Below are 24,586 nucleotides of genomic sequence, written 5' to 3' on the forward strand. Positions count from 1 at the left end.
AGTTGCTCAGGAGTTCACCCCCCAAACGTGTGTGCCCACCTTCACCCTCGATGGTCATCCCCTTGCCATCGTCCCACACTTCACCTACCTAGGCAGTATTCTGTCCCCCTCCTGCAACATCGATGATGACATCGGTCTGGCCTCCGCTGCCTGTGGCAGGCTTAGCGCCAGGGTTTTCCAGAACAGGAACCTCACCACCTCCACCAAAGCAGCTGTGTACAGGGCAGTCTGTCTTTCCACACTGCTGTATGGTTCGGAAACCTGGAAACCTTACCAGAGGCATTTTCGAACCGTAGAGGCCTTCCACATCCGTTGCCTGCAAAGGATCCTGGGTGTGTCCTGGGAAGACAGGGTGCCCTATGCCGAGGTCTTTGACCGGACCCACACACAAAGCATCGCCCTGCTCCTTGCGCAGAAACACCTACGCTGGGTTGGGCATGTGATCCGTATGCCTGCCCACCGCCTGCCCAGGCAAATCCTCTATGGCCAACTTCTGGATGGCCAGAGATCTGCTGGGGGTCCAAAAAAACGTTATAAGGATCACCTCAAAACCCTCCTGAAGCAGTGCAACATTTCACCTACTGCACTCGAGTCCCTGGCTGCTGATCGCAACACCTGGAGCTCCTCCTGCAACCAGGGAACTACTCACCTTCAGGAGCAAGCCACAGAGAGGAGGATACAGCGACGTGCACTGAGGCATCAGCGTGCTGCAGTGCCCACACCCTCCAGTGCCACATACCCTTGTCTCTCTTGTGGCAAAATCTGTGGATCCTGCATAGGCCTGCACAGCCACTTGGCTATGCATCGCCGCAACACACCCCAATAATTGTCCTTCCTTTCTATTTGGAGCAACGTCATCATCGTAATCGATGGACTGCCATAACGTGTGTGTGTGTGTGTGTGTGTGTGTGTGTGTGTGTGTGTGTGTGTGTGTGTGTGTGTGTGTGTGTGTGTGTGTTCGTGTGTGTGGGTTCTCAATACTTTACATCTTGTGTTTCTATACAATACTTGTTCATTTTACATCTTGTGTTCCTATAAAATACTTGTTCATTTTACATCTTGTGTTCCTATACAATGCTTGTTCATTTTACATCTTGTGTTCCTATACAATACTTATAATAATACACATTTTATTGTGATTAACAGAAACAGAAATAAACTTAAGTCATTGGGTGTATTGATTAATTGTATTAATTGTATTGATGTACAGATCGCTGCTTGTGCAGCTCGCTGGATCGAATCCCACTCACGGCAGGTGAAATGGAAGAACATAACTCGAAACGTCAAATAATGCACAGTGATATCGCCTGACTATTTCTGCACGGCAAAATAGGCCTATATGTTATTGCTTCATTCTATATTTTCCCGTATTTATTTCCCGTGTTTTTCACATGCGTGTGGGGCTCAAAAATTGGCTGCCTTCCTCCTGCATTACTGTGTTCTGCCAGTTCCGCCAAAGTAAGCCCAAAGTAAGCCCAACATTAGCCAATCACGTTTTTTCCGGCTTACTTTTAACCAATCACGTTGTTTCGCGGAATTCATCCATTTCTCAATAAAGGTAAGATGTGCATTTTTAGACGTGATGTAGGCCTACCGTTATCTGACAAATTTTCTGCTGCATCCGTTGGTGTTGACATTGCCGATTGCTTGCAAACGGTAACGTTGTTGTTCATTACCATTGTTGTAATGTGTCGTTTCTGGGTAGTAACGTTGCCATGTGTTTTGATAAGGGTATGACAGTCCTTTGTCTATATTTACATATAACTACATATTGGAATTAGTAGGAAATATAAAACAATGCACGTGTGATCTGCTCAATAAACAGCTTAATAGCTTAAATAGATTACAACGTTATAGCTCTTGACTGCTTCTGGGCCAAAGTGTGCAGAGGGATTTATGCTTTGCGTCTACTCATGTAGGCTACACTTGACATGCTCGACACTTTGCCAAACTGTCACCAACACTAATACTCTGTTTCTAGATCACTATCTCTATAAGGCTGATATTTATTGTTTCCCATCGTTTCTCCATTGTGATCGACCGGCCCTACTGGAACGTATAATTCACATTTTCTGAGATACAGAATTTTGGGGTTTCAAGAGCAGGAGCGATAATCATTCAAATTTAAGCAAATACGTGCTTGAATTCTTTCACTTTAGCTTTAATACATCTATATAATATGAGTTTGACTTTTAAAGTGAATAATTTAAATCAATTAATTTCTCCATAGTGTTGTAGCGACCCAGCGCAGTAACCCTAAAATGTTCAAATGTATTATGCACCAGTAACGTGACTGGGAGAAGAATCCGGCCACATATGAACATGATCTGGCCACTTGACGCCAATTTTCTGAAGGAAAACATAGGATTGATTGATTTCATCAGTTGTAAACCATAATCATCCATGTTAAGTCGAATAAACGCTTGAAATATTTCACTTTGGGTGTAAAGACTCTATATAATGTAGGAGTTTCACTGTTTAATTGAAGAATTTAAATTAATTAACTTTTTCGCTAAAATTCAAATTTATTGAGATAAACCTGTATAGATGAACGTGATTTTGAAAACAATTAGCCTATAAATGAACATTACACTATCCGACATCTTGGTGAACAATGATGCCGATTTTCTGAGGGAAAAAGTATGGAGGATGCGGGCATCGATCCCGCTACTTCTCGCATGCTAAGCGAGCGCTCTACCATCTGAGCTAATCCCCCTGCCGTCTAACCCAATGTACTGTATTTTCATGACGCCTTCACTTTTGAATCGTGATCCTTCTTTGAACATTGAAAAAAAGTTGCCTTACTTTTTAAATTACAGCATAAGGTTAATACAATTATGACGACATTGAATTTTTTTTGTATTTCTAGTTATGAAAGAAATATTGACACATAGTCAACTTGTAGATATGAACAATAGGGTAGCTCTGTGAACAAATGGAGGATGCGGGCATCGATCCCGCTACTATCCCATATGATATTTATAAAAGGCTCAATGGGATTGAGAAGGATAAAGGCAATGGGATGAAGAGACGCCCAGTCTGCATTACTGGACACATTACTGGACACATTACATTTAAATCTACAAATAGATGCTGGAGTATCTGGGACATGTTGTAACAAGCAGTTGACAGTGCAAACGAGACGCACATTAATGAGGTCGGTCAGTTACTCTGGCTTTTTAAAAAATATTGGAGGATGCGGGCATCGATCCCGCTACTTCTCGCATGCTAAGCGAGCGCTCTACCATCTGAGCTAATCCCCCACCGGACTCTGTAACCTTCCGCACAGTTTGAATTTTTTCATCTTAATGGAAGTTGGAGTTGGAGTTGGAGTTCTATCATTTAAGGGAGTCGTTTGTGCTGCTGTCATGTTGTTGGATTGAACTTATTACTGTACTTTGAATTTTAGAAATAAACAAAAAGGTTTTTTTTCAGTTTTTCCTGGGGATTGTCCCAATTTGTGCAGCTCTTTTAATGGCAGCTTGAGGCCTATTACGTTAGGTTTTAACTAATAAGAAATTCCATGTTCCTGCCCAGTGTCAGTCAGAAATAAATAGGTATATTATATATCATTTTTACAATATACCAAAAATACTTCCCTCATATCCATGTACGAAGCTTCACACTCCTCGCTGCATAAACTACATGAGGCATGGCACAGACACCAGAGTCGGATGTAGTAGAGGAAGAAACTGTAAATTCTACCATCCTGTACTGTGCAGACACTCAGTCAAACGTCGGGTTTGTACTGTGCAGGGATGTAGGTTTAGCCACCTGCAAAACACGAAGAAATATGAATCAGATGCACCTCGACCACAGAGACAAGATCCAGCTAGACGCCAAGGAGGCGATCATCCCCGCCAGATGCCTCCGCCTACAAACAGGCAGTGGGCACTGAGTGCGAGCTCAAGACCACCCCTACTAGGGACACCATCAGTCTGAGAACCAAGATCTCGATGGCAGCAAGCTCCGTCTCTCACAGCTGCTGCTCCAGAAAAATGTGCAGAAGCAAATGCTATCGACACGTCTTTTTTATCCCGACTCCCCCAGATCCTCGACCAGATGTGAGACCAGCAACAAGAGATGCAGATACAGCTGACGGAGATGAGGGCCGAACGCCAGCGACAAACCCTACCTGGACCCCCCCAGTGCCACCAACAGTTGTGGCAGTACCTTCTACCTCCCATCCCCCAAGAGCAGATCCCCATGCAAATGCCTCCCCCACCGACTCAGTACATGAGCTCCAACCCTATCCTGATGAAATCCCTCCTCCAGCAGGCAATGCAGGGCTACAACACAAACCTACCTACTCAAGTCTCTACATCCTAAACATCCAAAGGCTACCAGCCAGAGCAGATGGAAGATTCCATTTATCTCCGACACCCTACTTAACTGTCCTGGTAGCTCAGTACCCTTCCTAGCAGCATCGGAATCATGGCTCAAAAGCTACATCCACGATGCACAGGTTGCCATCCCACACTACCACATCCTAAGATGCGACAGAGCGTCCAGAACAGGGGATGGCACCATGCTGTATGTCCACGACTCCCTCCTCACATGAGATGTCCAGACCTTTGATGACGGTATCTGCCAGTCAGTTAAATGCGCTATTGAATCCATACACTACATAGTCGCATCTATCTACCGTCCTCCTACCGCAAGCCTCAAGAGCTTCTCCAAGATGATGACTCATCTCCAAACCTACCTTGACGATATCCAGAGTGAAGTCTCAACGATCTATGTAACAGGCGACTTCAAAGTTGTCAAGAACTGCGACCCTGGTAGTTTTGCAGATGACACCAAGATCCAGAGAAAAATCGACATCTCCGAGGACGCAGAGATTGTCCAAGAAGACCTTGACAGCATAATTGAATGGTCCAAGAAGAACAACATGGTGCTACACCAGGACAAGTTCATGTTCCTTCGGTACAGGACAAACAAATCTACCATGCTTGACGAGCTTCCCTTTACATCACATCTCTCGGAGTACGCCACACCAAGTGGGCACATCCTTAAACCCCAAGTCTGCAAGAGATTTCGGTGTAGAACTGTCATCCGACTATAAATGGACCCCTCACATCAACAAGATGGTGGCTGGTGCTATAAAGACTGCTTCATGGGTTCTTGGAGTCTTTAAAGACCGCTCCAGACCTGTCATGCTTCAACTTTACAAGTCACTAATCCGAAGCAGGGTAGAATACTGCTGCCCCCTTTGGAACCCTGTAAAGGTGTCAGACATCCAGACAATCGAGGATGTCCAGCGCAACTTCACCCGGCGCATCGTTGGAACAGGGGACCTTGACTACTGGACTGAACCTTCTATCCCTGCAGCGCAGAAGAGAGAGATATATGATCATTCATGTCTGGAAGATCCTCAACAAAATCACACCCAATGACATCGGGATGCAGTTCACCGACAATATGCGGCTTGGAAAGAAGGTCAAAATTCCCGCCTTCAACAAGCATGCTCCTCTGTCCGCTGTGAGCCTATATGACTCCTCCTTTGCTGTCCATGCTGGGAAACTATGGAACATTCTCCCCCACTCCGTGACCTCAGCAACACAGGCAGAGGTCTATACATGTTAAAAATTCTGCTGGGAAAATTCCTACATGAAATCCCGGACAAACCTCCTGTCAAGGGATACCATACAACGCAGAATAGGAACAGCATTATAGACTGGTGAAACCAGTCCGGTGGCCTGCAGTACGTTCGGCGGCCGTGTTGATCTCAACAGAAGCAAAAAAAAAGAAAGAAAAAAGAAAAATATGACCATCGTATGACCATATTAGTGTGGCTCTTTTAATGGGGGCTTGAGGCCTATTACGTATTACGTTAAATCGCTTCCATTTTCCTGCCTAGTGTCAGTCAGAAATAAATAGGTATATTATATATCATTTTTAAAATATAGCAAAAATATTTCTTCAGATGACGATCCTGTGGAGGATGCAGGCATCGATCCCGCTACTTCTCACATGCTAAGACAGCCCTCTGCCATCTGATCTAATCCCCCTTTCTCACTGATGTAAAATATCCTATTTTCCTGACATATGATCTTTATAAAAGGCTCAATGGGATTGAGAAGGATAAAGGCAAGAAGAGACACCCAGTCTGCATTACTGGACACATTACATTTAAATCTACAAGTAGATGCTGGAGTATCTGGGACATGTTGTAACATGCAGTTGACAGTGCAAACGAGACGCACATTAATGAGGTCGGTCAGTTACTCTGGCCATTTAAAATATATTGGAGGATGCGGGCATCGATCCCGCTACTTCTCGCATGCTAAGCGAGCGCTCTACCATCTGAGCTAATCCCCCACCTGACTCTGTTACCATCCGCACCGTTACAATTTTTTTAAGTAGGATCTTAGTGGGAGTTGGAGATGATCTATCATTTATGGGAGTCGTTTGTGCTACTGTCATGTTGTTGGATTGAACATATTACTGTGCTTTGAATTTTAGAAATAACCAAAATGGTTTTCTTTCAGTTTTTCCTGAGGTTTGTCCCAATTTGTGCGGCTCTTTTAATGGGGGCTTGAGGCCTATAATGTTAGGTTTTTAACTAATAAGAAATGCCATGTTCCTGCCTAGTGTCAGTCAGAAATAAATAGGTATATTATATATCATTTTTACAATATACCAAAAATACTTCCTTCATGTGACCATCGTATGACCTTCATATGTCCAATTATAGTGCGGCTCTTTTAATGGGGGCTTGAGGCCTATTACGTTAGGTTTTAACTAATAAGGACTTCCATTTTCCTGCCTAGTGTCAGTCAGAAATAAATGGGTATATTATGTATCATTTTTACAATATACCATAATTATTCCTTCAGATGACCATCCTGTGGAGGATGCGGGCATCGATCCCACTACTTCTCGCATGCTAAGCGAGCGCTCTACCATCTGATCTAATCCCCCTTACTCAATGTTATAAAATATCCTATTTTGGTGACACATAGTCTTTATAAAAGGCTCAATGGGATTGAGAAGGATAAAGGCAAGGAGAGACGCCCTGTCTGCATTACTGGACACATTACATTTAAATCTACAAGTAGATGCTGGAGTATCTTTGTAAAAAGCAGTTGACAGTGCAAACGCGAAGCACATTAATGTGGTCGGTCAGTTACTCTGGCCTTTTAAAATTTATTGGAGGATGCGGGCATCGATCCCGCTACTTCTCGCATGCTAAGCGAGCGCTCTACCATCTGAGCTAATCCCCCACCTGACTCTGTTACCATCCGCACCGATACAATTTTTTAAGGAGGATCTTAGTGGAAGTTGGATTTGGAGTTGGAGTTGATCTATCATTTAAGGGAGTCGTTTGTGCTGCTGTCATGTTGTTGGATTGAACATATTATTGTACTTTGAATTTTAGAAATAAAAAAAAAGTTATTTTTTCAGTTTTTCCTGAGGTTTGTCCCAATTTTTGTTGGTCTTTTAATGGGGCCTTGAGGCCTATTACGTTAGGATTTAAACTAATAAGGACTTCCATCATGTTCCTGCCTAGTGTCAGTCAGAAATAAATAGGTATATTATATATCATTTTTACAATATACCAATTGTCCTTCCTTCAGAAGACCATCCAGTGGAGGATGCGGGCATCGATCCCGCTACTTCTCGCATGCTAAGCGAGCGCTCTACCATCTGAGCTAATCCCCCTTACACAGTATCGTAAAATATCCTATTTTCGTTTATAAAAGACTCAATGGGATTGAGAAGGATGAAGGCAATGGGATGAAGAGACGCCCAGTCTGCATTACTGGACACATTACATTTAAATCTACAAATAGAGGCTGGAGTGTCTGGGACATGTTGTAACAAGCAGTTAACAGTGCAAACGCGAAGCACATTAATGTGGTCGGTCAGTTACTCTGGCCTTTTAAAATATATTGGAGGATGCGGCCATCGATCCTGCTACTTCTCGCATGCTAAGCGAGCGCTCTACCATCTGTGCTAATCCCCCACCTGACTCTGTTACCATCCGCACCGTTACAATTTTTTTAAGTAGGATCTTAGTGGAAGTTGAAGTTGGAGATGATCTATCATTTATGGGAGTCGTTTGTGCTACTGTCATGTTGTTGGATTTAACATATTACTGTACTTTGAATTTTAGAAATAACCAAAATGGTTTTCTTTCAGTTTTTCCTGAGGTTTGTCCCAATTTGTGCGGCTCTTTTAATGGGGGCTTGAGGCCTATAATGTTAGGTTTTTAACTAATAAGAAATGCCATGTTCCTGCCTAGTGTCAGTCAGAAATAAATGGGTATATTATGTATCATTTTTACAATCTACCATAATTATTCCTTCAGTTGACCATCCTGTGGAGGATGCGGGCATCGATCCCACTACTTCTCGCATGCTAAGCGAGCGCTCTACCATCTGATCTAATCCCCCTTACTCACTGTTGTAAAAATCCTATTTTGGTGACACATGATCTTTATAAAAAGGCTCAATGGGATTGAGAAGGATAAAGGCAAGAAGAGACGTCCAGTCTGCATTACTGGACACATTACATTTAAATCTACAAGTCGATGCTGGAGTATCTGGGACATGTTGTAACAAGCAGTTGACAGTGCAAACGCGAAGCACATTAATGTGGTCGGTCAGTTACTCTGGCCTTTTAAAATATATTGGAGGATGCGGGCATCGATCCCGCTACTTCTCGCATGCTAAGCGAGCGCTCTACCATCTGAGCTAATCCCCCACCTGACTCTAATACCATCCGCACCGTTACAATTTTTTAAGGAGGATCTTAGTGGAAGTTGGATTTGGAGTTGGAGTTGATCTATCATTTAAGGGAGTAGTTTGTGCTGCTGTCATGTTGTTGGATTGAACATATTATTGTACTTTGAATTTTAGAAATAAACAAAAAGTTATTTTTTCAGTTTTTCGTGAGGTTTGTCCCAATTTTTGCGGGTCTTTTAATGGGGCCTTGAGGCCTATTACGTTAGGATTTAAACTAATAAGGACTTCCATCATGTTCCTGCCTAGTGTCAGTCAGAAATAAATAGGTACATTATATATCATTTTTACAATATACCAATTGTCCTTCCTTCTGAAGACCATCCAGTGGAGAATGCGGGCATCAATCCCGCTACTTCTCGCATGCTAAGCGAGCGCTCTACCATCTGAGCTAATCCCCCTTTCACATTACTGTAAAATATCCTATTTTCGTTTATAAAAGACTCAATGGGATTGAGAAGGATGAAGGCAATGGGATGAAGAGACGCCCAGTCTGCATTACTGGACACATTACATTTAAATCTACAAATAGATGCTGGAGTGTCTGGGACATGTTGTAACAAGCAGTTAACAGTGCAAACGCGAAGCACATTAATGTGGTCGGTCAGTTACTCTGGCCTTTTAAAATATATTGGAGGATGCGGCCATCGATCCCGCTACTTCTCGCATGCTAAGCGAGCGCTCTACCATCTGAGCTAAACCCCCACCTGACTCTGAACCCATCCGCACCGTTACAATTTTTTTAAGTAGGATCTTAGTGGAAGTTGAAGTTGGAGATGATCTATCATTTATGGGAGTCGTTTGTGCTACTGTCATGTTGTTGGATTTAACATATTACTGTACTTTGAATTTTAGAAATAACCAAAATGGTTTTCTTTCAGTTTTTCCTGAGGTTTGTCCCAATTTGTGCGGCTCTTTTAATGGGGGCTTGAGGCCTATAATGTTAGGTTTTTAACTAATAAGAAATGCCATGTTCCTGCCTAGTGTCAGTCAGAAATAAATGGGTATATTATGTATCATTTTTACAATATACCAAAAATACTTCCTTAATATGACCATCGTATGACCTTCATCTGTCCCATTTTAGTGTGGCTCTTTTAATGGGGGCTTGAGGCCTATTACGTTAGGTTTTAACTAATAAGGACTTCCATTTTCCTGCCTAGTGTCAGTCAGAAATAAATAGGTAGATTATATATCATTTTTACAATATACCAAAAAATGTCCCTCAGGTGACCATCCTGTGGAGGTTGCGGGCATCGATCCCGCTACTTCTCACATGTTAAGCGAGCCCACTACCATCTGAGCTAATCAGCCTTGCACACTAACATAAAATATCCTATTTTGTTGACATATGATCTTTATAAAAGGCTCAATGGGATTGAGAAGGATAAAGGCAAGAAGAGACGCTCTGTCTGCATTACTGGACACATTACATTTAAATCTACAAATAGATGCTGGAGTATCTGGGACATGTTGTAACAAGCAGTTGACAGTGCAAACGAGACGCACATTAAAGAGGTCGGTCAGTTACTCTGGCTTTTTAAAAGTCATTGGAGGATGCGGGCATCGATCCCGCTACTTCTCGCATGCTAAGCGAGCGCTCTACCATCTGAGCTAATCCCCCCGATGGCGGAACCATGGTCAAGGGTCTACTAATTTCCTTATTCTCTTCGACCCTTAATGTGAGGGAACCTCTGACCGAGTTCCGGCGGAAGTACGGATCACGGCCTTGTCACAAAAGAAATGGCGAGCGGAGTCGGTAGTGAGTATAACTGATAATTGTAATATGTTTATATATATATCTATATCTATGAAGTGTGTGGTACTCGGCTGGACCATTTTTATCTAAAAGACACGTGCAGTACCAACGACTATTATGAACCGCGGTCCCTGTTTAGTTGAGGCTGTTTTGATGCTCGGCGGATCAGAGCGCAGCGGTGTGTCTCAGTAAAACGTCCCCCCTCCAACGGGGCTAAAAGGGCTGATTATGCACCAAAAATATGATCTAATAGCGATCAGCGAGATAGTTCCTTACGATAATGTTATAATCTATATTATGTATACGTTTATTTACATGCATATAAAACGTTTTTTTTCTATAAACAAATTGGGAATCCAATAACCAATCACATAATGTACATTAATGTTGCTGTTCAGTAGCGTATCATATTAATGCATATGACCAGTACGAGCACAGCCATGTTGTTATGGCCATAAGTTGTTAACATAAATGGTTTGAATACGATGCATTGACGGTACCTACAGAGAACCTGTCTGGTGGTCCCCTTTGTTTATAGTGGGCTGGTACTCTTTGGATTCCGGGTTAAAACGATAGGGCCGAAGTTTGGAATCACTCTTCAACAATATGCTCACATTATGTTACTTAATTTTGGAAAGTCCAAATCGATCGGCCATGGGTTGGGCTTGGGTTGAATTAAGTCATGTTTATTTTTTTTACCGATAGGAATTGCTTATTGTGTTCAAATATTTGTCTTTGTACAGATTTTATTTTAATATATACACGTATACTAGTATATCTTATGACAATATTATAAGGAATTATCTTGCTTATCACTATTAAATCATATTTGTGGACAACGAATATGCCCATCTCTTCTAACCCAAATCTACTGAATGAAAAATGACGTGTAGACTTCATTGGAATATTTTCTCAGATTATATGTAATTTCAGTTTAACCACGTGAATCATTTATTTGTATTTACTACCCTAACCAATCACAATGAACTTCCTCTACATAGAACACAAAATCCTGAACGTGGGTCCGACGGAGGCATGGTCGGTCAGGGAGAAGCTCTGCCTGGCCTCCTCCGTCATGAGGAGTGGCGACCAGAACTGGTGAGTTCTCACAGCCGTAGTCCTCTCAGTGAGCTACCTCCAGCATAACGGCTCCTGATGTGTGTGATCAGATCCCCAGTGGTGTATGTTGGTTCTAAGCAATTGACTCGGTCTTCCAGGGTGTCGGTGAGCAGAGCCATCAAGCCTTTCTCAGAGACCGGACGGCCTCCCGACTGGTTTTCCCAGAAGGTAACTGACCAATGAGATACCTCCTCATGGTCAGGGTGTTCACATCGCCTCCAATCAACAAATGGGCCGTATTGGGTTTAATTGATTATAAATTACACATGTGATGAAAAAATGAACAAACCTAAGCAACCAATTGGAGCTAGGATTGGACCTAATCTAAATACATTTTTAAAAAGCGATAGAAATCCCAAAGAAATGGCCAAAACACACTGTTTCCAATGGCAGAGAGCGTTAGCAGAATATAAACCTTATTATATTATATTTTACAACCATATTTTACACCGTATCATTTACAACATATCATATCGACAGTCAATAGCCGGACAAGAAATAAGTTTGCTTCACAAACCCTCGTCTGATCTGTTTCACAGCACTGTGCCTCTCAATACTCTGAGCTGCTGGAAGCCACAGAAGCCCCCAAGTGAGTGCAACACACACACACACACACACACACACACACACACACACACACACACACACACACACACACACACACACACACACACACACACACACACACACACACACACACACACACACACACACACACCACAGAACTGTGATAATCAGCTGTGTTCATAGTGAAGCCGTAGGAACAGGCAGTCACCAGGGCTTTAACGTTGTTGTGTGTGTGGCAGGCGTAAGCGCGGCGAGAAGGGCGAGGTGGTGGAAACCATCGAGGATGTGATCGTACGCAGACTGACGGCCGAGAGGATAGAAGAGCTGAAGAAACTACTGCGAGACACACAGGAACAGTATAGGTGCGCGTGCACACACACACACACACACACACACACACACACACACACACACACACACACACACACACACACACACACACACACACACACACACACACACACACACACACACACACACACACTGTATGATACCTTTGCTGAGTCATTATCAACATGCTGTGGGACACTGTGAACCATGGAGCCTCACACACTCTGGCTCTGCGTCTAACCGGAGCTTCCTCCGCTGTGCTGACAGGAAGTTGAAAAAGGACGTGGACCTGATCCAGACGGGCCACATGGACGTCCAGCTGAAGGAGCTGTGGACCGACATGACGCTGTGAGCTCCCCTCTCCACCCTCTCCCCTCCGTCTTCCGTCTCCCCCCCCTCTCCCACTGGTTTGCTGACTGGTTCTCGTAGTCGCGGTGTCACTGTCCCAGGAGGGCTCTACGTTTTGCTTAGAGGGTGCAAGCTTTAGAAATGGCTGCATCTGTTTCTCACCTACTTCATGGTTTAACAACAGCCAAACACACTTTAACATAACTTATTCACCTGCTGTGTGGTCCTAGCAGACTGTTCCCTATAGGCTAGATCACCAATCACACTGTTTACCCTTACAGAGTGTGAATCGCTTATCCAATGCTAGATGTTTCCATGCGCCTCACAGGAACAGGAGCAATACTCTGCAGTACTTCTTGCTCAATGGTGCGTATGTGTTTTAATGATTTACAGAAAGAAGAAACAAGAAGAAGACGAGGCCGAGCAGAAGAGAAAAGCCACTGAGAATGCTTTTCAGGGTGCGTTTCGCGGGTTTACAAAAATGAAATCAGTTTTTAATTGATTTGATGCGTAGATCCCATTATTTCTAGGGGTAACCTAGCGATTGTTGGTGCTTTGCACTTGGTTCTATGAACATCCCTTCTGTACCGACAGTGATAAATTGGTGTTTCTCTTTCTTCTGACAAATGTACTTGCTTTGGATTAAAGCGTCCGCTCAATGCCCTAAATGTAAAATGTAAATTTCATTCATATAATTATTGTGTGAAGGATACTGAAACCATTTGAAGGCTCTGTGTGGGTGTCCTATCTCTAACCCTCTATCCCTCTCTCCCTCACCTCCTCTAGCTCGCCAGGCCATGAAGAACACACCTAAACGGGTGCCCAGCGTTACGGTGCGCTCTCCGCTGGGTGCCAGCCCCCCAGGCCTGGAGCCGCCGGCAGAACCCGCCGCCCCCACGCCCCCCACAGACCCCAGCCCCACCCCAACCTCCACCCCCACCTCCGTCGGCCCCTCCTCCGAGGACACGGGCAGCCACCACACTGTAAGCCTGTTAGCGCACCACCACCCAAGACCTGAGCCCCCCGCCTCAGACACGTGTAAAGATCACACCGTAGGGATGGGAATAGGACTCTGGGATCGATAGGGATTCATGTATTAATCCGTAGGAATCCATTGGTATCATGATCTATAAAGTTGCCGTTTAGTCTAGGAAGTGTACAATAGCTAACACTAAAACAAGCGACAAAATAGTTGTTGCAGAGTCATGATCCATTTATTGTCTAATACGAAATGGTGGAGTTTGAACTTGTTTGGTACGTGGTGAAGCTCTGAAGCTCCTATATAATGGCAGATGTTTCTCCATGAGAATTTAAATGGGCAGTTACAAGGTGACCGTTGGATCACAGCGTGGGCCCTTTGTCATATAAATGCAGAATGGCTTTTGTTCAGTGATGGTAGTTGAACGTGCAGCTCACTGGGGCTCTCTGCCTCCCAGTCCCAGGGAGTCGGAGTGTTCCTGCCCGTCTCAGAGCCCCCGGGGGTCGGGCCTAAAGACGGAAGCCTGGGCCCTCTGGTAGACGACTCCCCGCAAAAGAGGTGCCTCACCCTGAAGGCCACGCCGCCACCCTCCCCCCTGCTCTCTGAGCTGCTCAAGAAGGGCAACCTCATCTCCGCCAGCCCCCGCCTGGTGAGTCCCCAGCCGTCATGAGAAAGAGTTTTAATGTTTTTATATGATGTTTATAAAGTCATATGGATGGTGATTGATTGAATGAGATTCAGTGTAAAATGTGTGACTTTATGCGTCAACATTCACCGTACATTAGGTGGTGGTGGGTGAGTGTTGTTTAATAACAGGTCCAAGGTCGTCCGCTCACCTGGTCGGTGTATGTGTTCATGTCTCAGGTAGCGGAGGGCGACCTGACAGCCAGCCTGTCCAATGGAGTGCAGACAGCCACGGCGACTGTTCCCATGCCAACCAGCCTGCATGACATCACCGCTGGTGTGTTGACCTCCGGACACACACACTGAAGCTTTAGTAGCTGTTTTACCACTATGCAATGCCACAGTTAAATAATTGTAAAAGAAGCCATTTTGCTATGACGTATACATTTTGGGAATTTAGTAGACCTTTTTTGTCAAACCGACTTACAACCATTCATACACACATTCACACACTTGACGGCGGAGTCGACCACCCAGCTCGTCAGGAGCATTTAGGGTGAGGCGTCTTGCTCAGGGACACACTCAGACACCTCAAACTGGCAACCTTCTGGTTATAAGTCAACTTTCTCCACCTGCTGAGCTGCTGACGCTGCAGAGCATGACCGTTGCAGTTGCTCAGCCAAACCTTCTCTGCCGGAATGACAAACGCTCGTTGATAGAACAGGCGCCACTAGCTCTTTGAATGCAAGGCAGGAATAATGACACCCATGTCGTCACATTCACTATACCGCTTTGACAAGAGCTTTCATCAGCGGGCCAGAGCTTGGCGGATAGACTCATCTTCTGATGCCTACTGCATGTTTGAGCTCGTATCCGTCATCTCAATTTTTTTTACTGTTTGCCGGCGAAAGTTACACGGCTGTACAAGGCGGTGTGTGATATGAAATATAAATCCCTGTGTGGTTATATTATTGGCTGTATGCCAGCCAACATTCAAGGGCTTGTGGAGAAACCAAACTTCAGTGGCTCGTCACTTCACGTCAGATTGAAGTCAACAGATTGTCTGTTCAACGTATGGGGGATTTATTTCATGAGAATTATTCATTAATAGATTGAGTAGGTATTTGAGATCTCATTTAATTCACACTCACCCAACCACTCACCTACTCACTCACTCACTTACAACAAAATAAAGACCAACATATAGTTAACCTAAAGTTCTATTCTTATTACAGTGTCTCTAAACGTGTGTGTGATTCCTCCAGAGGGGGAGGCGGAGGCCGGGGTGAAGGCGGAGCTGGGGGCAGAGCCGGGCCTGGTGGAGGAGGACCTGGTGGCCGTGTCCTACATGGGGGACGAGCTGGACCTGGAGACGGTGGGGGACATCATCGCCATCATCGAGGAGAAGGTAGGCCCACCCGGTGGAGCGTCTCTTCAGCCAGGTTTCATCCAGTGGAGGGCTGATTGGTCTCCCTGATCAGACCTTAGATTAATGTCTACACTGTGGGTCGACGGGCCCTTTCACTTTCTTTCTCCAATCCTGTGGCTGGACGTATTTGTCAACCCGTGATTGAAGACAAACTGGGCCAGCACTAGTGAACTGTAATAATATCCATGCAACGTGTATAATGGCCAGTGTATACATACTTCTTAATATTATACATATATATATATATACATTAGTGCTGTCAAGCGATTAAAATATTTAATCGCGATTATTTGCATTAATGTCATAGCTAACTCGCGATGAATCGCACATTTCTTTTCTATTCTAAATATCCCTTGATTTCTTGCTGCTAGCCTTTTAGTGAGATCAGAGATTGTTAAGTAGGACAATAATAAAATAGATTTGGTAAGATGGATATAAGAAGAGAGCCCGCAGTGAATTCAACACACACACACACACACACACACACACACACACACACACACACACACACACACACACACACACACACACACACACACACACACACACACACACACACACACACACACACACACACACACACACACACACACACACACACACATTTTAAGCAGACAGCCAGATGGCGCTGTTGCAGTGCTTTTCCACTCCATCTCTAATGTTCAGGTTGGCGGACAATAAACCCATCACCTGAACAAGGGGCGTGTCCAGAGTGGCACCAGTTAAAGTCTGCAAACACACACGGTGGCGGAGTGGTAATCGGGAGAGTCGGGAGAATTCCCGGTGGGCCCTTAACGTTTCGGGGCTGTCGGGCTGATAACTGCCGGATACCAATATTGCGTTTATAAAAGTTCCTTGCAGCGCCGTCCGGCAGCCTGAGCTGTGCGCCCGCATCCTCACTCAACAGCCGCAACACTCACTAACTGTCAACGTCGCAACCAAGTCGATTTTGTCTAGAGGGGAATAACTGAGAGGCCCCTCCCGCAGTGGTACAGCCCAGGGATAGTAACATTGTTACAACGTTAAAATTAATGCCATTAATATTGGTTTGCTTTAACGCCATTAATAACGCGTTAATCTGACAGCACTTATATATATATATATATATATATATATATATATATATATATATATATATATATATAAACAGCATTAAATCCCCATCTGAAAGCTTCATCCGCTGACACAAAACAGTTTTCAAAAGTAATATTAGTAGTATCATAATAATAATACTCTCTCTGTCTCTGTCTCTGTCTCTGTCTCTGTCTCTGTCTCTGTCTCTGTCTCTGTCTCTCTGTCTCTGTCTCCCTCTCTCTCTCTGTCTCTCCCTCTCCCTCTCCCTCTCTCTCTCCCTTCCCCCTCCCTCCAGGTGGATGACTCCGTGGAGGCGTTGGACGCGGCGGCGGTGGAGGAGGCGCTCTCCCTCTGCGAGGAGGCCGACTCCGGGTCCCACCCGCTACCGGGCCCCTGGGAGACCCAGACCCAGGACTCTGAGCCCGGGAGCCCCGTCCTGGGCCCCCTCCAAGGGTCCGAGCAGGAGCCCCCGGGGCCGGCCGTGGCCCCGGCCGTCTCCCCGGGCCCCGCCCGCGCCGAGACCCCCGTTCCGCCGGAGCCGGCGGGGGACCAGCAGCCCCCGGCCGGCAGGGAGGGGCCGGAGGCGGCGGGGAACGATGAGGTCACTTCCTCCATGGCCTCTGACGACTGCACCATGGGGGGCGAGGCGGGGGACGGGGAGGGGCCGGGGGGGGAGAAGGAGGAGCCCGAGGTGGTGGTGAAGAGCGAGGGGGAGGAGTGGAGCCAGCAGGAGGTCAACCCGCCCTGTCTGGGTAAGAGCGCACACACTCACACACACACACACACACGCTGCCAGTGGTTTCATTGGCAGACTCAAGAGCCCCCCCCTCAGCACTCCTACTTCTCTTATCCTGGCTGTTTCTGTGGTAAGGTGGGAATGGGTTAACCCAGCGGTTGTTAGTGCTTGGTACTGGGTTCTATCAACATCCGTACTGTACCGACATCGATACATGTTTGTTCACCTTCTGACAAATGGACTTATGTAAAATGCTTTGGATAATAGCGTCCGCTAAATGTCCTAAACGTAAATGATTCCGTGACCATGCTACTTCTGTGTCCCATAGACTCTGAGGACAGCTCTGTGTCGGGGAAAGAGTCAAAGGTAAAGCACACACCTGTTCACCTTGACACCACCTCGTTTGGTTTTAGCCTGCTGGTTCACGACGTGCACAATGGCTTCCTGCATAATGAACCGGAGTAACGACGATGACCTGTCGGCAGGAGGTGAAGGAGGAGGACCCGGGCAGCGAGGCGGAAGAGAGCATGGAGCTGAAGGAGGAGTGTGGCGAGGGGGAGGGGCCCTACCTGTCGGAGGTGGAGCGGGCGGCCAGCGAGAGCGAGGACGGCTACGGCCCCTCCTCCCAGCGCTACACCACGGCCGACTCGCTGGCCAGCAGCCCCGCCTCGTCCTCTCAGTTGTGAGTGGCCGGCCCCGTGCCGTGGCGCCCGGGAGCTGTGTATGCAAAACTAGAGTGTGAGGCGATGGACAGCGCCGATAATCTACCGCCAAACAGTGAGGCCGTCAACCACTACTGAGGTGGCAGTCGGTGCTGTCGTGGTTTGACCTCCTGCACTTTGGCCGGTTGAGGTTTAGATCTCTTTATGCCTCGTTTCCACTGAGCGGTGCGATTCGGTTCGGTGCGGCTCAGTTCGCTTATATTGACGTTTCCACTGCCGAAAGTTGGGCCGGGTCCCAAAGTAAGTGTGCTGGCACACTCCTACTTTTGGTACACCTCCGCTGGGGTAACAAACAGTCTGAAAGGGTGCTGAAAAGTTGGATCTACACACGCCGTCCGTTGATTGGTCGACAGAATCATCACCTCCGTGCGCCAGGGGGATAATAACAAACAACGCAGTCCCCGTCCTACAATAAGGGTACTGTCTGCGGGGGAAAGCGAGCCAGATTTAGCGTAACCGAGCTGTCCCGCTCCGAGTAGGGCTGGGCGTTTGGCCTGGATCTCCGATTTTTCAAACCAAACCCAATTATCGATTTTAATAGATCTTTTTTGTAAGTGAATTATTTAAAAAAAAAATTAAGTTGGGATTTAATTTGAAGAATAACAATTATCAAAAGCTAAATAAATAACATACATCTCCCACTCTGCTGCGTGCCAAGGTTTAAGATGTTGGAATAATTGTGTTGTGCCGCTGCTTTTGGTTGCCACAGACTTTAAGCAAACAACAAAAATAAATCGTCCCAAACCATTAATTAGAATTGTGATAAAAAAATCAATTAATCGCCCACCCCTACCTCCGAGCTGCAACGCAGAGCAGCTATACGTACCGCACCGCTAGGTGGAAACGAAGCACCAGATCTTACATGAAAGAGCTCTCCTTGTCGGTCCCAGCATGCATGGAAAGCCACGCCACTATTTCACTCCGGTTACGACCTGTCCTAAAACGTAGAACCGCTGTGTAGAACGTGTCCTCACGGCCGCCCCCCTCTCTGTCGGTGCAGCTCTACGTGCGGGGAGGACCAGGAGGCCGTCCAGGCCCAGAAGATCTGGAAGAAGGCCATCATGTTGGTGTGGAGGGCGGCGGCCAATCACAGGTGGGCTCACAACACGCACTCACTCACCAACATGCACAAACACACTCACTCACTCACTCACTCACTCACTCACTCACTCACTCACTCACTCACTCACTCACTCACTCACTCACTCACTCACTCACTCACTCACTCACTCACTCACTCACTCACTCACTCACTCACTCACTCACTCACTCACTCACTCACTCACTCACTCACCAATATACACAAACACACTCACTCACCAATATACACAAACACACTCACTCACCAATATACACAAACACACTCACTCACCAATATACACAAACACACTCACTCACCAATATACACAAACACACTCACTCACCAATATACACAAACACACTCGCAACACGCACTCACTCACCAACATACACAAACACACTCACTCACTCACTCACTCACCAATATACACAAACACACTCACTCACTCACCAATATACACAATCACACTCACTCACTCACTCACTCACTCACTCACTCACTCACTCACTCACTCACTCACTCATTCACCCATCTACTCACTCTCTCTCACTCTCTCACACACGTACACAAGCTCCATATAAATGTGGCCAGCCGGCTGGTGTGTGGCTGCTGTCCTAAAGTGAAAGTCTTGTCCCTGATGTGTGAGTGTGTGTCTCTCAGGTACGCCAGCGTGTTCCTGCAACCCGTGTCAGATGACATCGCCCCGGGGTATCATAGCATAGTGCACAGGTGAGTGTGAACACACACACACACACACACACACACACACACACACACACACACACACGCACACGCACACAGAGACACACAGTGGTTGGGGTCTGACCCGTTCTCCTCCCCCAGGCCCATGGACCTGTCGGCCATCAAGAAGAACATCGAGGCGGGGGTGATCCGCACCACGGCTGAGTTCCAGCGCGACATCATGCTGATGTTCCAGAACGCCGTCATGTACAACTCGTCGGACCACGACGTGTACCACATGGCGCTGGAGATGCAGCGCGACGTGCTGGAGCACGTGCAGCAGTTCCTCGCCACGCAGCTCATCATGCAGACCTCGGAGAGCGCCATCTCCACCAAGAGCCTGCGGGGCCGCGAGGGCGGCCGCAAGCCCGGGGAGCCCGCCGAGAAGGTGAGCCCTGGGGCCGGCTGGGCGGGGGGCGGGACACGCTGGGGGAGGGCGGGTACATGTTTGGGGCGGGAGGCAGTGGACGGGTACAGCGTGGTGCGGGAGGAAGTGGGTGGCTACGTGTTTGGGGCGGGAGGAAGTGGGCGGGTACAGTGTGGGGGCGGGAGGAAGTGGGCGGGTACAGTGTGAGGGCAGGAGGAAGTGGGCGGGTACAGTGTGAGGGCAGGAGGAAGTGGGCGGGTACAGTGTGAGGGCAGGAGGAAGTGGGCGGGTACAGTGTGAGGGCAGGAGGAAGGGGGTCGCGTGTGGGAGGAAGTGGATCTTGTGTGCATGTGCAGTCATGCCGTGATGTTCATTTTGAGACTCGGTGCCATTGGTCAAAAAGGGAAAGTCATGAGTCGATAAAGTCCTCCAGCTGTCATTGAGTCTATTTTGTTCTCGTTATGCAGCGTTCTATCAAAAGCAACATTGAATTGTATGTCCTCTCCAACTTAGCGTACTGTACGTAGCAGCAGCACACGGGCACAGACAAATGGACGTATGGTATGATCACGTCACACTTGGCACCATGGTGTGATTCACCCGACAGTTTGAATCGGTGTGGGACTCCTCATCCGTACAGCTTGTTCACCAGGAATCAAGAGCCACTGTTGATTTCAATGATTCTTTTCTTGATTTGAAATAGCTTCAGTCACTTGCCTCTCTGAAATCCTTTTTTACCATCTGATTCAAATATATCTGTCTGTTGTGCAGTGATAAAACATAGTTATTTAAGTTGATTGGTAATTGATTTATGGTAATATAAGGGTGTGTAGTGGTGAGTTAATGCTGTTGGCTGTATCCTACCATGGAGCGCAGGTCATGTACACAGACACAGACTGAGCTGTACAAAGAACATTTTGATTACATTGGTGTGTGGGTTAAAATAATCAGCAAAGTTTCTATTGTTACCAAGACGATCCTGGAGTCTTGTTCTCTCGACCAATCAGTGTGCATCCTCCCTCTTGCCGTCAGCACCGTCATGCAGCTTACTTCCTGTCCGCTCTTCTAGGGCTGGGCGATATTGCAAAATATATTATCACGATTATTTTTTCGATATCGAAATTAATCACGATATATAATATTAAAAAAAATATATATATCTTTTTTTTTCTCTTATTTTCATTGTTGTTGATTTTGTGTGTGTGTGTGTGTGTGTGTGTGTGTGTGTGTGTGTGTGTGTGTGTGTGTGTGTGTGTGTGTGTGTGTGTGTGTGTGTGTGTGTGTGTGTGTGTGTGTGTGTGTGTGTGTGTGTGTGTGTGTGTGTGTGTGTGTGTGACGGAAGCTCAAACATGCACCAGGGAATGGGCGTGTACTTAGGCATTAACCGCAAAACTGCGATCTGCCTATTTTGTTTATTTCTGCCACATTGGCTGTCAGGTAAATCCAATCTTTTTTTTTTTAATTTTTTTTTTTTTTTACATTTTTACATTTTTTTTACATAAGCTAATGCTTAATGTCGTGATCGACGTGAGATTTATCGCGATTAATAATCGTAATCGAGTTATCGCCCAGCCCTACGCTCTTCCTCTTCCTCCTCGCTCAGACCGCAGTCGTGACCCGAGCTGATCTGCTTTCCTCTCCATCCCTCCTGTTCTTTATTTTCTTTGCTTATTTTTTGTGTGTCCTCTCCCGTTCTTCCTCGAGGTCTGTGTACCTAAAGGGGCACTGTGTCCAGATCTACACTCTAGAACTAGGCCACACACGTTCAAAGAGGTGTTGAATGTACCACCCCCTGAGGTGCACTCTAGCTTGGTCAGACTGAAGAGTTGGCCTGCAGTGCAAGCTATGAAAATATATTGAAACCCACATCTGTGTTGTCACCTTGTAACCAGCACCACACTTATGGCGCATTTCCACCGGAGGGTGCGGGTCGGTTCGGTCTGCAAAGGTGCGACACGGGTCGCGTTTCCACCCCCAAAAGTGGCCGTGATCCGGACTGAGCCGTATCGAACCGTACTCGTTTCGCAGTACTCCTCCTTTGGGGTATGAGAGGCCTGAAAGTGTGCCGGAAAGTCCGAGCTACACACGCTGTCCGTTTATTGGTCGACAGAATCGCACTTCTGTGCGACAGGGGGAAAATAACAAACAAAGTACCCGCAATGTATTTCTGGACAACGGCGAAAGCTTAGTTTATTGAAGAAAATGACGCGCAAAAAGTTTGCCGTCCTTCTTGGACACCCTACATTGTTGCCCTTTGTTCATTGTGCGCGTTCTTCTTTTTCCTTGGATTTATTAGCAGGCTACACTGTCGGGATGCTATGAGATCATAAAGCTTACATAGCTGCCGCGGCTATCGCCATCCGGCTTAAACCCCGCCCTACCATAAGGGTACTGTCGGCGGTGGAAACGCGAGCCGTAACTGAGCTGGGCTATACCGCACCCTCACTACTGGGCTGAGGCGTGCTGGGTCCGAAAGCGTACCCGCCAGTGGAAAGAGGGCACTAGAGTCTTGCGCAGTGCTCCATTTCTGCTGTGTGTTTGTGTGTGTGTGTGTGTGTGAGTGACCTCTGGGCAGCACCGCCTCTTGTCTTCCTTCTCTTACTGTCTCTCTCTTAACGTTTGTCCTCCTGCAGGACAGTGTCCCAATGGCCTCACCTGCTTTCCTTCTCTCTCTCTTTGTAAGTATTCAGGTCCCCTTCTATCTTGACTCTCACCTGGCGCAGGCCACGCCAATCCCCCCCATCTCACCCATCTCACCCCACTCACCCACCAACTCCCAAAACAGGATCTGCTAAGACAGACACACAGACACACAACCACACACCTTCACCTACCGACACCTACACCTACACACACACCTACACACACACACAGACACACCTACACAAATACACGCACACACACACACACACACACACACACACACACACACACACACACACACACACACACACACACACACACACACACACCACACACACACACACACACACACACACACACACACACACACACACACACACACACACACACACACGCAGATAGAAGATCCAACATCCAAGAAGGGAAGTTAAAGGCTGCCTTGTTAAGTGCACACACATGCAGTCGTGCCCGACGGCATTACACGTTACCTGCATCCCTCCACCAGGCCTCCGTCCCGCCCTGCACGGCCAGGCCAGGTGTTTCCTCCACAAGGCCGCTCTCCATTACCCCCCCTCCCCCCTCCCTCTCATCACCCGACTACAGCCGACTCTAGGTTAACCACCAACAGCTGCTCTTTTTTTGGTTTTGGTTTTCATTTCGTTGTTGTGCGAGCGTTCGCTCTTTCGCTGCATGTTCATTTTCCTTTCCGCGCTCTTCATTCTTTTTGTTACTTTATTTCTGTGTTCTTCGTGTTTCGACTCCTTTGAGTTCTGGGTCATCGTGTGTTTCTGTTCATCCTTCATGGAGGGAGAAGGTCGTGCTGCTCGCGGGGCCATGTTGGTTTGTCACACGCACACGCTCATCGTTTTTTGTTTTGAACGTGGTGTTTGGGGTGGGAGGGCTGCCTTCATTCCACCCAGCTGACCTTTGCCCCTTCCTACTTCAATTTGACCCATCGTATCCTCTTCTCTCGCTCTCTCTCTCTCGCTCTCTCTCGCTCTCTCTCTCTCTCTGTTCCTCCTTCAGGACGGGGGCACCAGGGGCCGCCGCAGCGCCATGGAGGCTGACCTCAAGATGAAGAAGTAGAGAAGAATCACCAGACCTCGGAGCGAGACGGCTGAGAGACCTCCAGAGAGAGAGAGGAGAGAGAGAGAGAGAGGAGGAGAGGAGAGAGGAAGGAGAGAGAGAGGAGGAGAGGAGAGAGAGAGAGAGAGAGAGGAGATGGAGATGAGGAGAGAGATGGAGAGGCGATGAGGAGAGGAGAGAGAGATGAGAGAGGGAGAGGTGGGAGAGGGAGACTAGGGAGAGAGGAGAGAGAGA

At 46.8% G+C, this 24,586-nt stretch overlaps 1 protein-coding gene and 7 non-coding genes across 8 annotated transcripts; 1 reads left to right on the forward strand and 7 right to left on the reverse strand.

Annotated features, from left to right (window-relative positions):
* Positions 1 to 2,643: 2,643 nt before the first annotated feature.
* On the reverse strand, positions 2,644 to 2,716 carry trnaa-agc (transfer RNA alanine (anticodon AGC)). Its single transcript has one exon. It is a non-coding gene; the product is annotated as a tRNA-Ala (tRNA).
* A 474-nt stretch (positions 2,717 to 3,190) lies between these two features.
* trnaa-agc (transfer RNA alanine (anticodon AGC)) lies at positions 3,191 to 3,263 on the reverse strand. The gene has a single exon. It is a non-coding gene; the product is annotated as a tRNA-Ala (tRNA).
* A 2,985-nt stretch (positions 3,264 to 6,248) lies between these two features.
* trnaa-agc (transfer RNA alanine (anticodon AGC)) lies at positions 6,249 to 6,321 on the reverse strand. The gene has a single exon. It is a non-coding gene; the product is annotated as a tRNA-Ala (tRNA).
* An 832-nt stretch (positions 6,322 to 7,153) lies between these two features.
* On the reverse strand, positions 7,154 to 7,226 carry trnaa-agc (transfer RNA alanine (anticodon AGC)). The gene has a single exon. It is a non-coding gene; the product is annotated as a tRNA-Ala (tRNA).
* A 366-nt stretch (positions 7,227 to 7,592) lies between these two features.
* On the reverse strand, positions 7,593 to 7,665 carry trnaa-agc (transfer RNA alanine (anticodon AGC)). Its single transcript has one exon. It is a non-coding gene; the product is annotated as a tRNA-Ala (tRNA).
* Positions 7,666 to 8,636: 971 nt separating this feature from the next.
* On the reverse strand, positions 8,637 to 8,709 carry trnaa-agc (transfer RNA alanine (anticodon AGC)). The gene has a single exon. It is a non-coding gene; the product is annotated as a tRNA-Ala (tRNA).
* Positions 8,710 to 10,298: 1,589 nt separating this feature from the next.
* On the reverse strand, positions 10,299 to 10,371 carry trnaa-agc (transfer RNA alanine (anticodon AGC)). The gene has a single exon. It is a non-coding gene; the product is annotated as a tRNA-Ala (tRNA).
* Positions 10,372 to 10,435: 64 nt separating this feature from the next.
* brd8b (bromodomain containing 8b) lies at positions 10,436 to 24,402 on the forward strand. The gene is made up of 20 exons (XM_056601135.1): positions 10,436 to 10,509; positions 11,508 to 11,604; positions 11,724 to 11,793; positions 12,165 to 12,214; positions 12,432 to 12,554; positions 12,790 to 12,870; positions 13,264 to 13,328; positions 13,657 to 13,853; positions 14,307 to 14,498; positions 14,714 to 14,810; positions 15,739 to 15,881; positions 17,272 to 17,622; positions 17,665 to 17,728; positions 18,041 to 18,078; positions 18,198 to 18,394; positions 19,435 to 19,527; positions 20,176 to 20,244; positions 20,359 to 20,644; positions 23,257 to 23,301; positions 24,293 to 24,402. Exons 1-20 carry the CDS (start codon positions 10,491 to 10,493, stop codon positions 24,350 to 24,352), a joined length of 2,337 nt encoding a protein of 778 aa, XP_056457110.1. The 5' UTR covers positions 10,436 to 10,490; the 3' UTR covers positions 24,353 to 24,402.
* The last annotated feature ends 184 nt before the right edge of the window (positions 24,403 to 24,586 follow it).

The sequence above is a fragment of the Gadus chalcogrammus genome, chromosome 10 (assembly GCF_026213295.1).
Source record: "Gadus chalcogrammus isolate NIFS_2021 chromosome 10, NIFS_Gcha_1.0, whole genome shotgun sequence".
NCBI classification, from domain to species: domain Eukaryota; kingdom Metazoa; phylum Chordata; class Actinopteri; order Gadiformes; family Gadidae; genus Gadus; species Gadus chalcogrammus.